We start from the raw sequence: 12,765 nt of genomic DNA, 5'->3' as shown, positions 1-12,765 counted from the left end.
TGTAGAAGTTTCTTGGTCATTACATTACCAGAAAGAAGCCCTCAAAGGAAGCCTGGTGGGGGAGTTTTAAATGCCTGGGTGATGTTATCCCATCTGATAGTATGATAGGCAGACAGCAGGTATGATACAGGTGTCCTCTCCACCTCCACTAGACAGGTATGCAGGTGAGCTACGTGCCCGTCTGTCTGCCTGCCAGCCTGCCTGCAGTAGTAACCCATCACAGGGTTCCCTACCTCCACACCATTGATTCTAATCGCCCGCCGTAACATCCGCCCATGGAAAGATTCTGTTTTTAGACCTGTATTTTATCGGAAAAACAAATGTCTTATCAAAAGAATTCCCCAGCCCTAAGTACGGGGAAGAGGGAGAAAGTGTGCTTTATTTTATTTCAGAATGGAGCATGGAGACGGTAATGTGTTTTACAGGCTGAGATTAGTGCTCAATCAGCCTAATCTAAATGACCACAGGCCGGCTGGGGCTACTGTTGTATGTGTATACTAAACTACAGCCACAACTCACACAGTGGAGAGGGCTGGAACTAGTGGGACCTTTCAGATAGACAGGACACACGCCTCAATTAGTCTGGCCTCTCTGCTCTATGGACTGGAGGGAGAATTGGCCTCCTCTTGTCAATCCCATTCATTTGAACAAGGTCAAAGGGTCACCAAGGAAGACATCTACGGAGCAATCAAGATGTCATGTTTGAAAGGCTGTGTTGTAAGCTTAGTAGAGCATCTACTCTTCTCTCCTGCTCACTCAAAAAGAAAACACACACACACACACAATGATGACAATGAACAACATCTTCACAAGCCCAGGCATTTACAGTGCTAAGGAATTAAATGTGTCTCTACAGTATTGACACAGAACAGGCCTGACAACCACAGTCACATTCCTTCCCAGCCCAAAGCCCCACACCCAAATCCCTCCTCCCTCTCCGTCACCCCTTCCCCACTGCCAACTGCTCCATTACTCCTTCCCTTCATTACTGAACCCCAGCTTCTCCCTTCATCCTGTTCTCCTGCTGCATGCCAGCCCTCCCCTTTCCTCACCTCCATACACACCCATTACTCCTCCCCTTTCCTCCATACACACCCATTACTCCTTCCCTTCATTACTGAACCCCAGCTTCTCCCTTCATCCTGTTCTCCTGCTGCATGCCAGCCCTCCCCTTTCCTCACCTCCATACACACCCATTACTCCTTCCCTTTCTCTCACTCTGATCTCAGCTGCCTTTTATTCTCCTCACTCAGCCAGGAAGTGGATTGGAAAAGAAAGAGAATAAATAAAAAGGCCTCCACCTCCCCAGCCCACTATCTAGCCAGGCATCGCCATGGCAGCATGATCCCCAAAAAGCCCAGCGCGCTCTGCTGCACTCCAAAAGGATTGAAAGAGAGAGGGAGGTAGAGAAGGGAGGGAGAAAGGAGAGCAGGGTGGTGGAGGGAGAAAGTAGGTGGGTCAGAAACTAGAGGTGAAGTCACTTGTGACTTTAGAATTCAATATATTTTGTTGCTCTCGGTTTCCCCTCTAACTTCTCCTGAACTAAGCTTGAACTTACTTACTGGTCATGTGTGTGTGACGACCAACTGATTCTTTACTCTGTTGAGCATATAAACAGTCAGACGACAAACATTGTTTCTGTGCAGAAAGAAAAAAAGTGTGTTAGACATTAAGAAATATCAGTGGACAATAGGAGGTCAAAAGATTCAACATTCATTTTATTGGTTTGGTTTTTTGAGTACAGTGGTTATTTTCAGCCATTCTGGCATTCACAGAGAAGACAAAAAACACAAAACAAGAAATAGCTTTCTGATAATAGCTCTGGCTCAGTCTAGTCGTTATGACAATAACAACAACTCTGTGTACCTGATCAACAACACAGACACATAACACATAAACGTGAAAAAAACTGTCCAAAAATGGCACTAATAATACTTTTGAAATTCTGTGTGGTTTATAAAAAAGACATATCTATTTACATTCCATTTGAATAATTATCATTTGGAAAAAAACTAAAACATATATTGTATGAGAGTGACATATTAAGAGAAATAAAACACTGATTATTCAAACTTGATAAAATATATATAATATCAATTATACTATCAGAGTAGGTTCCATTATGTAGTTCAAGTGCTATTAATAGGAATATACAGGGGACCTCTGCCATAGGCAACACGAGGCAGCCATTTTGGCTCCCCTGTGAGAGTGGCATAACTCAAGGTGCAGCTCAGAGGTCAGGGTAATAGGTCAAAGGTTACAGGGTTCAGTCATAGCTCCGCCTCTGAGACAGAGTAATAAGTGGTTAGTACAGAGTACAGACATGGAAAAGTGTGGGAGTGAAGGGGAGGGGACGTAACCTGGGCAAAGCAGATTTCCACCCTATCACTCCTGGGTAACTGAAGTTAAGATACTTGGTTTAATACAAAGTGTTCTCTTTTGTCTTTGTCCATCCTCTATTAGTTGCTGTGTAGTTAGAGGGTGAAGGATGAGAGGGTACTGGTAAAGAGGGCATACGAGGCCAGTGCTCCTTCCTTATTGGTTGCCAGGGTTTGTCACTCCATGCAGCGCTGTTGTTCCATGTAGAGGTCTGAAATAACAGTTCAGTTCTGACTGTCTCGTTTCACACAATGAGACATCCACAGAATTAGAGTCAGGGGTCAGGGGGCGTCAATGAGACATCCACAGAATTAGAGTCAGGGGTCAGGGGACGTCAATGAGACATCCACAGAATTAGAGTCAGGGGACGTCAAGCTGAAGAAGTGGAGTCCAGCTGATGATGTCATCATCTAGGCTGGTCAGAGGATAACCAACGAAGTGATGACCAATGAAGATCATTTAGAGACACTGACTGACCGTGTGTTTGTGAGAGCTAACCTAATGCACTGCCCACTAACCACCATCACATATAAAACATATTCTACTTAGAACAGGAAAAAAATCATTATCATTAGCAGCTTCATCTACGACTCTCATTTGAAAAATAGAAACATTTGTCGTTTTTCATATACAAAATATCTGTAAAATTACTATGCGTATCTCCATGTGGACGGGTTGTACTCTACAGTGATTTGGTGTGTGTGTTAGATGGTAGTGTGTGTTAGTGAGAGAGAGAGAGATGGCACTACGTGTGCGTGCGTGTCTTGACGTATTCATCAGAACATGTGTGTACTTGCTAGAATGCTCTTTACCTGCTCTACCTCTTATCTCATCCCCCTTCCTTTTCACACACCTTGTCTCCCTCCCTGTCCCTCCATGTGCTGCTCACCTCTGCTATCTGACTGTCTCTCCCTCTCTCTCTCTTTCTGTCTTTTCTCCCATCCGTCCAGGTAGGTGAGGAGGGGTGTGTTGGGCAGATGGTGCTAGCAGACGGTCTGTTGGCTGGACAGGGGGCTCTCCAGAGACATGCTGGTGGGAGACAGGTCTGGACGGTTGTTCTTAAACATGGAGGAAATATAGAAGGCCTGGAGAGACACAGATAAAACAGTGTCTGTCAAACACAGATACATAGAGATGGAACACAGTCCGTCAAACACAGATACATAGAGATGGAACACTGTCCGTCAAACACAGATACATAGAGATGGAACACAGTCCGTCAAACACAGATACATAGAGATGGAACACAGTCCGTCAAACACAGATACATAGAGATGGAACACTGTCCGTCAAACACAGATACATAGAGATGGAACACTGTCCGTCAAACACAGATACATAGAGATGGAACACTGTCCGTCAAACACAGATACATAGAGATGGAACACTGTCCGTCAAACACAGATACATAGAGATGGAACACTGTCCGTCAAACACAGATACATAGAGATGGAACACTGTCCGTCAAGCACAGAAACATAGAGATGGAACACTGTCCGTCAAACACAGATACATAGAGATGGAACACTGTCCGTCAAACACAGATACATAGAGATGGAACACTGTCCGTCAAACACAGATACATAGAGATGGAACACTGTCCGTCAAACACAGATACATAGAGATGGAACACTGTCCGTCAAACACAGATACATAGAGATGGAACACTGTCCGTCAAACACAGATACATAGAGATGGAACACTGTCCGTCAAACACAGATACATAGAGATGGAACACTGTCCGTCAAACACAGATACATAGAGATGGAACACTGTCCGTCAAACACAGATACATAGAGATGGAACACTGTCCGTCAAACACAGATACATAGAGATGGAACACTGTCCGTCAAACACAGATACATAGAGATGGAACACTGTCCGTCAAACACAGATACATAGAGATGGAACACTGTCCGTCAAACACAGATACATAGAGATGGAACACTGTCCGTCAAACACAGATACATAGAGATGGAACACTGTCCGTCAAACACAGATACATAGAGATGGAACACTGTCCGTCAAACACAGATACATAGAGATGGAACACTGTCCGTCAAACACAGATACATAGAGATGGAACACTGTCTGTCAAACACACAAAGGCAACCAAGAGAATCTGTCAAACATAAGACAGATATCCCAACCGCCAGAGAGACTGGTTATACTGCTCAGCCTGACCCAGATGAGATCCCACCATATAGGGACTGAATGAGACAAATACAGATTGTATAGGCAGATAGATAAATACAGATTGTACAGGCAGATGGATAGGACATGATGCCCTGTTATTGTTTAGGCAGGCTTGGTTGACATTATTTAATCCTGTAAGCCTGACTGACATAGGAGATCATACATCAACACATTTGTTCCCAATCCCACAGCTCCATAGAGCCAGAGGGAGGGGAGAGACAGACACTTACCACCCAGTAGGCGGTGAGGCCTCCCTGGATGAAGCCGGTGATCACGTCGGTGGGGTGGTGGCGGTAGTCAGAGATGCGGCTCAGCCCGGTGTACACGGCTATCATCACCAGCAGGAACTGTAGCAGCGGGCGCAGCAGACGAGCCCCTCGCCATGACAACCGCGCCTGCAGGTAGAACTGGAGAAGGAGAGCAGCGTCACATGATCAGAGCCTTCAAATATGAGAAGTGTGTGTGTGTGTGTGCAGGCCCTCTCATGCATTTTTGCATGCGTCTGTGTGTGTGCATAAACTGCAGCGTAGTTGGTTCTTTCCACAGTGATCTGGTCACATGGTACATTAAACACAGTTAACACACACACGTCTAGAGGGTGAGGAAGAGGACCTGGCATTAGTCCATCCACACTGGGCGCAGCACCCTAATAAACCTCTCCTCCATCTCATCTTGCCCTCCAAGTCCCATCATTACTACAATAGAGGAGGAGTGTCTGTCAGTCAGGGACCAGACAGAGACTGACTGAGGGGTCAGGGGTTAACTGTAGAGATACATGGTGCTGTTTCTGAGGTGACTGCTGCCAGGCCTGGGCCTGTCACTGGAACATGTGGAACTTATTCCTCCGGAGGGGAGGGGAGCTGGAAGCAGGTGTCAGTCTTCTTGCCCTCCAACCCCAGCAGTTGGCCCAGGGCCCTGGTTGCATGTCGCTGCAGGTCCCATGGATTCTAAAGGACACAGTCAGTCTGCAGTAGTAGTACTAGCTATACGCCAGGAAGCCACAGACGGGATGGAGGGAAGATAGAGAAGAGAGGGAGAAGAGGAAACAGAATGAAGAATGAGGCCCCTTGTTTTTCTCAGGACACTCAACTGCTCTCAATGCCTAACTCTCTTTCTCTCTGTCCCTTTCTGATAAGTGGGGGTGAGGAGGGGAGGGGAGGACCTGAGTGATCTATTAACAATGTTTTTGAATGGTGAATCCTCTCCTTTTATCAGATTGAAATTGAATGAGTTTCATATATATTTCCCGTAAATAGTTTTGCGATTATTCCAGTCATATTCCGGGCCATTGGAGACTTAATGAAGTGGAGGAATTCCATTTATAATGTGAATGAAGACATTATGGGAACAAATGCTTGAGCCATGATGGCCTTTTGTCTTCCTCTGTCATTTCTCACCCCACAATGTGTTCCTCACCAATGGTCCAGTAGAGAGAGAGAGGAGGGGAGTGGGGTTCTCTTGTTGAAAGAAGCCTGTGGATCTCTCAGCAGCCCCCCCCCCCCCAAACAAGGAGTGCTCTGTCTGCTCTACATCTCTCCCTCTATTCATGTTCCCTGTGGAAAACTTCCTCCCTCTCCCTTATCATTTCAGGCAGGATGGCTTTTGAAAAGTTGCCTTTCTCAGAGTTTGCATGTACAGTGTGTGTATGTGAGTGTGTTTGAATGTCTGAGTGTTTGTGAGTATGTGTGTGAGTGAGTGTGCACTCCATCTCTACAGGGACAAAGTGTCCAATATCTTCTTTCATAATTACAGTGAAAGTTAAAACTGTCAAAGATGATTCTTTCCTTCCTTCAACTAATCTGTAGTAATCCCAGCTAAAGCAGGTGACTTCAAGTGAATAAACGTTACTTGGCAGGTGTGCTGTTCTTTGTCGCCACAGGCACGTGCAAGTGTGTGTGTGTGTGTGTGTGTGTGTGTGTGTGTGTGTGTGTGTGTGTGTGTGTGTGTGTGTGTGTGTGTCTCTCCGATTGCCAGTGACACTTACCGCCAGGTAGAGCATGGTGTACATGGCAAAGGAGGAATGGCCAGAGAAAAAGGACTTCCTGAAAGATAAAGGGATGACAGGGATGTCATTCATTAACCCAGTTATCTAGTATCAATATTGCTCCATCTCAATCTATGGTAATAAACATAACAATAGTTTCTCACAAAGACAGACTTTCACTTTGACTAGACTAGCAGCGTTTGGGTCTATTCCATCTCAATTCCAGTCAGTGAATGACTTTTCAGGATTGCATAAAAATGGAAAAATCTCATATCCAATCCAACTGACAGGAATTGAGCTCGAATTGAGCCCAACTGATACACTGAAGCTTGATTCACATTACAGGACCAACCACAACTGCACAGTGCTAGTTCTGATATTTATTTTCACCTTGTCCTTTCCTGCACGGTTCCAGCAACTATGGTGTGTGTGTAACCAGGCCAGCTCAGTTTGGCCAGGCCTGGCCCTATAGTGTGAATAGGGAAGGTGTCTCTCTCGGTACTGACCTGGCCTCCTCCTCCATCTTGTTTTTGGGCTGCCTGCAGGTGACCTGGGCCACATAGGAGCCGGGGACGCAGTTGAGCGAGGCGTATGTCACGTTGCACACCGACAGGAAGTTAGGTCGCAGGCGCCCCACACTCAGCTTGGCCATGTTGGTCAATGATTGGCCCACGCAGCAGCCGAACAGGAAGCTTCCCAGCTCCTTATAGAGGCAGGACACGTAGAGGTTGCGCACGAAGGCCCGCGATTGCACCTCACGGAATCGAACCCGGTAACACTCGCCCAGCGCAATCTGGCCAGGGAACAAGAGTTAGAATCAGTCCTCTTCGTAAAAAAGCTGCGCTAGATACTGGTAGAAAAACGACGCTACACTTTAACAGCGTATTGTAAAAGAGAAGGTTTATTCAATGACCTGACTAAATAAAGGCTAAATATTGAATGGCTCATAAATACATCTACTTCCAGGTGAACCTCTTGTCTGCTTACAGTGAGTGTGTAAGATAGTATGTCATGTGTATATACTCAGTAAGATCCTACAGTGTGTAAGTGGTGATAGTATGTCATGTATATATACTCAGTAAGATCCTACAGTGTGTAAGTGGTGTGTTGTGTGTCTCACCGTGAGGCCAGTGATGACGATGCCCCCAGCGATGAGCAGTGCGTCAGGGATGGCCTCTCTCTCCAGGTAGGGGTAGGTGATGCTCTGGTCCCCACAGAAGAAACCCCTCCGGTACGGAGTCACCGCCTTCAACTCACACGCAAAGAACGGGATGGAGGCTAGAGAGACAGAGAGAGAAGGGGGGGTTTAGACACAGTTATGAGGGAGATGAAGAGACAGAATAGGAAGAAAATATGAGGTGTGTGTGTGTGTGTGTGTGTGTGTGTGTGTGTGTGTGTGTGTGTGTGTGTGTGTGTGTGTGTGTGTGTGTGTGTGTGTGTGTGTGTGTGTGTGTGTGTGTGTGTGTGTGTGTGTGTGTGTGTGTGTGTGTGTGTGTGTGTGTGAGAAAAGAGTAAGAGTGACGCATCGCACAGCGAGCCAAGACAAAGAGGTGTCATTGATCCTTGATCCTGTTTTATATGAGAAGGGTTTAGGAGACAGGATATAGGCCTGGGTGCAATCTGAGGAGGGGGTGGGTCTTAGGCCTGTCAGTCATCCACTGACTGGATTCAAGATCTCCCAAAGTATCTGGCATTCCTTACATACTGGAGCTCCACCAGAGAGGCTGGAGGAGGGGGAGACGAGAGAGAGACAGAGATGACAGTGCAGAATGAAGGATTATTCAGGAGGAGAGGAGACAGAGAGAGTCTATTACACAGAAAATGACAAAGTGGTGAAAGCCAAAGGGTTTTACAGTAAAGTAATAGCCAGGCTACAGTATAGACTATAACGTGACTGCAGAGACCTCCAATAGAAAGGGAATAGAGTAGTCTTTTGTGTCCAATAATAAGGGAATAGAAATAGTGTAGTGTGGCACAGAGACGCACAAGGAGCATACAACATTAAACATTAACTACCACTGTATTTATATATTTAATATTTATTAAATCAATGTAGTAACACATTACCTTCTTATTTTTATTTCCTGGTTGGCTAACCAATTAAAAGTGTGTGTGTAAGGAAGGCGTAAAGGGTGGTCAAGGTCTGTCTTTCTTAAGCAAACAAACCTCGCTGCAACCTGCCCTGCTGCTGGTGAAAGTTCATTGGGTAAAGATTGTGCAACCTCGTTATGATACTGGCACCAGTCACACAGCAGGGAGGATGAAATCAAATCCAAGGCTATATCTGAAATTAAATCTACACCACTCCACTCACTCTGAACTTCCAAACTACCCTTCTAGTTCCTCTCTCTGCTCCCCACAGCCCCTCTAGCCCATCATGTAGTCCCCTATCCCATGCCCCCATAGCCCTCTCCCCCATGGAACAGGGAGAGCATGGGACTAATGATTAACCTCTCCCTCATCATAGAGCCTGGAACTGGAGCGGGCCCAGGCAAACACTGCTGCTGCCAGGAAATCTCAGAGAGACTACGTGACAGGAGGAGAGGACAACACAGGCCATTAGAGACTGTAGATCAACAGTAACCGACGGGAGAAGGACATGGCTCACTGACCTTCAGTGTGACTTTCTGTGAGTCTACCAGAGTTCAACAGGTTTCAGTCTACCTGCACTATATAACCATGAATACTCTACAGATATATCTCACTCACAGTACCAGTCAGTCAATCATAAATACTACCAAAACAGATCCATACAGCCACCCTTTCACCCCAAGACATACAGTTAAGAACCTATACACACATCAATGTACCTAAGGACCAATACAATTTAGGAATGAAAATGAGTAGTGTAGCGTCATTGGCTTATAAGCAGGGTACAGTTACTGTAGTATACAGCAAATGTCTGCTTGTGACCTTTGTTAATACTGGAAGTATGGAAGATTGTCAGAAGACCTTTGCTAATACTGGAAGTTTGTCAGAGATAAAGACCAAACAGACATATCCTCTGGTTAAGAGAAGGCACGGGAGGGGGGAGGGAGAGGGGGGAGGGAGGGAGGGGGAAACACGTTGCAGGCAGATAGCAGAGGCTCTGACGACAGCAGAGAGAGAAGAGATAGACGAGGGGAGAACGAGAGAAGAGCTAGACGGAGGGGAGAGAGCGAGAGAAGAGAGATAGTGCAAACATCTCACCTGACCCTGATCTTTGCCTGATCTACTTCTCCTGCCAGAATCACATGCTCCTCATTTCAGACGCATTTAGACCACACACGCACACACGCACACACACACACACACATAAACAAACCATGGCGTGCGACTCCAAGCTGCAGCCCTCTACAGAGCCTCTGACATCACACAAGGGCCTAACTCCAGACCACCGTAGAAAAGCCAGATCTCTCCCAGAGAAGTGAGAGAGAGTGGCTGTCTGGAGTTGGTAAGGACCCAGTACCATGACTCAGTACAAAGACAGAGATGAAGGTAAATGCATCAGGAGGCCTTACTTAGGTACTGAAAGGGATTTTTACCATTTTTCTCATGGTAGTGTGGGGTATGAAAAATGGGTCAACTTTGAGAACCTCCAACTCCTGAATGTTTTGGCATTCAGGTTCAAAAAAGTCCCTTTCTGACCACTTCCAACATGGGCAAACCAAAAGAGGTGCAGTCAGAAAGGGATTGAAATCATATGGAACGGCCCAGAAGAGAGATGTGGTTCTCTTGACTCAAGCACACACTGACAAGGTCAGGGGCTGAAACCATGTATAGGTTTTATAGCTTTACTCTGAAAACACATGACATGGTGGTGTCTACGCTTGGGCCATCCACCACAGTAGGCTACTTCTTTACCACAATTCTCTCTCTCTCTCTCTGTATCTGGGCCAGAGTTACGGTTATAATCAATGTTATTGTGGTTTGTCAGTCTGCTAATGGACAGCGTCTCCATTCCTGCCATAATAAAAGTGTGGGGCTGGCTGGTTGAGGCGTTAGTGCTGGATCCTCTAGTGTGTTTCTCACAGTAATGGGAGCCATCAACCGCTCAGTAGGCAAACTATGACCGCGACCCTGTCAATGATGTATTGACCGCTCTGTAAATATGTGTGTGTTGTCATTTCCACATTTGTGTGTTAAAGTCGATAAGCAGCACATTAGAGCTGCTACCTATATAGATATATGAAATCACCGGCCACTTTAATAAATGGAACACTAGTCACTTTAATAATGTTTATACATGTTCCATTACTCATCTCATATATATATATATATACTGCATTCTATTGTACTGTATCTTAGTCTATGCCGCTCTGACATTGCCCGTCCATATATTTATATATTCTTAATTCCATTCCTTTACATAGATGTGTGTGTACTGAAATCGTTAGATATTACTTGTTAGATATTACTGCACTGTCGGAGATAGAAACACAAGCATTTCGCTACACCCGCAATAACATCTGCTAAACACGTGTATGACCAATAACATTTGACTTGATTTGACAGCCTGGGCTCACATGGCCGGGACCAACTAACCCTCTCTTACAAAGCTCCTCAAAATGCTACTCTCAGACAACACAGTCCACACAAAAAAGAGGCCGGCAGTTTGCCACATACCAACCTCAATCCACAAAACACATCTTATGCAAACTTCCCAAACACACATCACTGTGAAACCATGGAGAACACACAGAACACATATGTGATATGTTCTGCAGCAGAACACACACTGTCAACCGAGCCTGCACCTAGCCTATACAACCTCAGAGGTCTGAGAGGTCTCAGCCAGTCCCAGTAAAGTTCCAGTCTTTACACTGGGATTTACACCGTCTCTAAACGCTTTCACAAGAAGATGCAAAAGACACTCCAGAGCCCCTCACCTCATCTGTCAGGCAGCTGTGAGCAAACCGCTGCACCTGGCCAAGAGCAGCCTCAAAGGACACAGCAGCAGAGCAGAGTGGAGCAGCGAGAGAGGGAGTGAGGGAGAGAGAGAAACACTAACATAGACCCACACACACACGGGCCAAATGTGCTGTTGGACGGAGTTGGAATGCTTTCAAATAGTCAAAGGGAGAGACCGATAGAGGGAGGAGAAACAGGAAGAGAGAGAGGGCGAGGGGATGGGAGGAGAGGGGATATGTGCCTCACTCTTAAGAAACTCTTCTGGTTCTAATTTACACTTCTATGACCACAGCCCAGAATGAGCTCACTGTGAGAAGAGAACAACAACACAGAGAAAAAACAGAACAGCCATGGAGAAAGAGAATAAAGACAGAGAGAGAGAGAGCAGAGAGCAGGAGGGTGGAGGAGGGGGCAGACGTTACGTGTTAGTTATTATGTGTGTTATTTATGCAGATGCTTTGAGGGCATATTACTCATAATGTGTACCAGTCAATAAAACAGTGTCAAACTCAAAAGACTGGAAAACATGGTTAGAGGGGGTACGGAAAATTGACAAACAGAGAAAGGGAGAGAGAGGGGGATGGATAAGGGGTTGGGGGGCGAGAGAGAGAGAGGGAGAGAGAGGGGGATGGATAAGGGGTTGGGGGTGAGAGAGAGAGAGGGAGAGAGGGGGATGGATAAGGGGTTGGGGGGCTCTAGAGAGGGAGAGAGAGATTGAGAATTGAGAGATGTGGTGAAGTGTTTCACAGACGGAGACGATTAGCGGTGGTTCTGGAATGTGAGGGTCAGAGAACTGGGCTCTGTTGGGACCTGCTCTGTAAACAAGACCTCGCCTCGTCCAGCAGAATACCCCCAGAACACACACACACAAACCCCACTTGCACACACAAACAACCCACAAAACACCACATGGACTAACACGCAACCAAACAAGCCACATAAAAACCCCAACTACCCACAAAAACCTCAACCAACCATAGCTAACCAAATAAACCACCCTGGAGCCAAAGAAACCACAGCAAACTAAACAACCCATAGACAGGCACTGAACAAACACACAGACAGACCCAAACTAACAGCTTCACCAAACAGTACTAGTATATTATTAACACATGAATATCAATACTAGACTGTAACATAGCCTACTACTCAACAGGGCATCAACCAACATTTTAGGTGACAGTCACTATATAGTATACCATGGGTGCTGAGTGACCAGTGACCACTGGATCTCTTTGAGGGGTGAACACACACTGTCCTGGGCAGGGGAGGGGACAGTCACTGGGGAGGGGAGGAGAACGCTCCCCTACTACCCT

General features: G+C 46.1%; 1 protein-coding gene across 1 annotated transcript in view; it reads right to left on the bottom strand.

Moving 5' to 3' along the window:
- Positions 1–1,692: 1,692 nt before the first annotated feature.
- Positions 1,693–12,765, bottom strand: part of LOC116375934 (phospholipid phosphatase 3-like) — a 32,299-nt gene continuing 21,226 nt past the window's right edge. Inside the window, exons 2-6 of the mRNA XM_031834880.1 lie at positions 7,680–7,837; positions 7,066–7,352; positions 6,560–6,617; positions 4,806–4,982; positions 1,693–3,464 (exon numbers count right to left, since the gene is read on the bottom strand). Coding sequence (XP_031690740.1) covers positions 3,363–3,464; positions 4,806–4,982; positions 6,560–6,617; positions 7,066–7,352; positions 7,680–7,837 — 782 coding nt within the window. The 3' untranslated portion in view covers positions 1,693–3,362. The remainder of the gene's footprint in view (positions 3,465–4,805; positions 4,983–6,559; positions 6,618–7,065; positions 7,353–7,679; positions 7,838–12,765) is intronic.

Source organism: Oncorhynchus kisutch, linkage group LG10 (assembly GCF_002021735.2).
Source record: "Oncorhynchus kisutch isolate 150728-3 linkage group LG10, Okis_V2, whole genome shotgun sequence".
NCBI classification, from domain to species: Eukaryota; Metazoa; Chordata; class Actinopteri; order Salmoniformes; family Salmonidae; genus Oncorhynchus; species Oncorhynchus kisutch.
The sequence above is the reverse complement of the archived record's forward strand: the minus strand, read 5'-3'. Positions and strand labels throughout refer to the sequence as shown.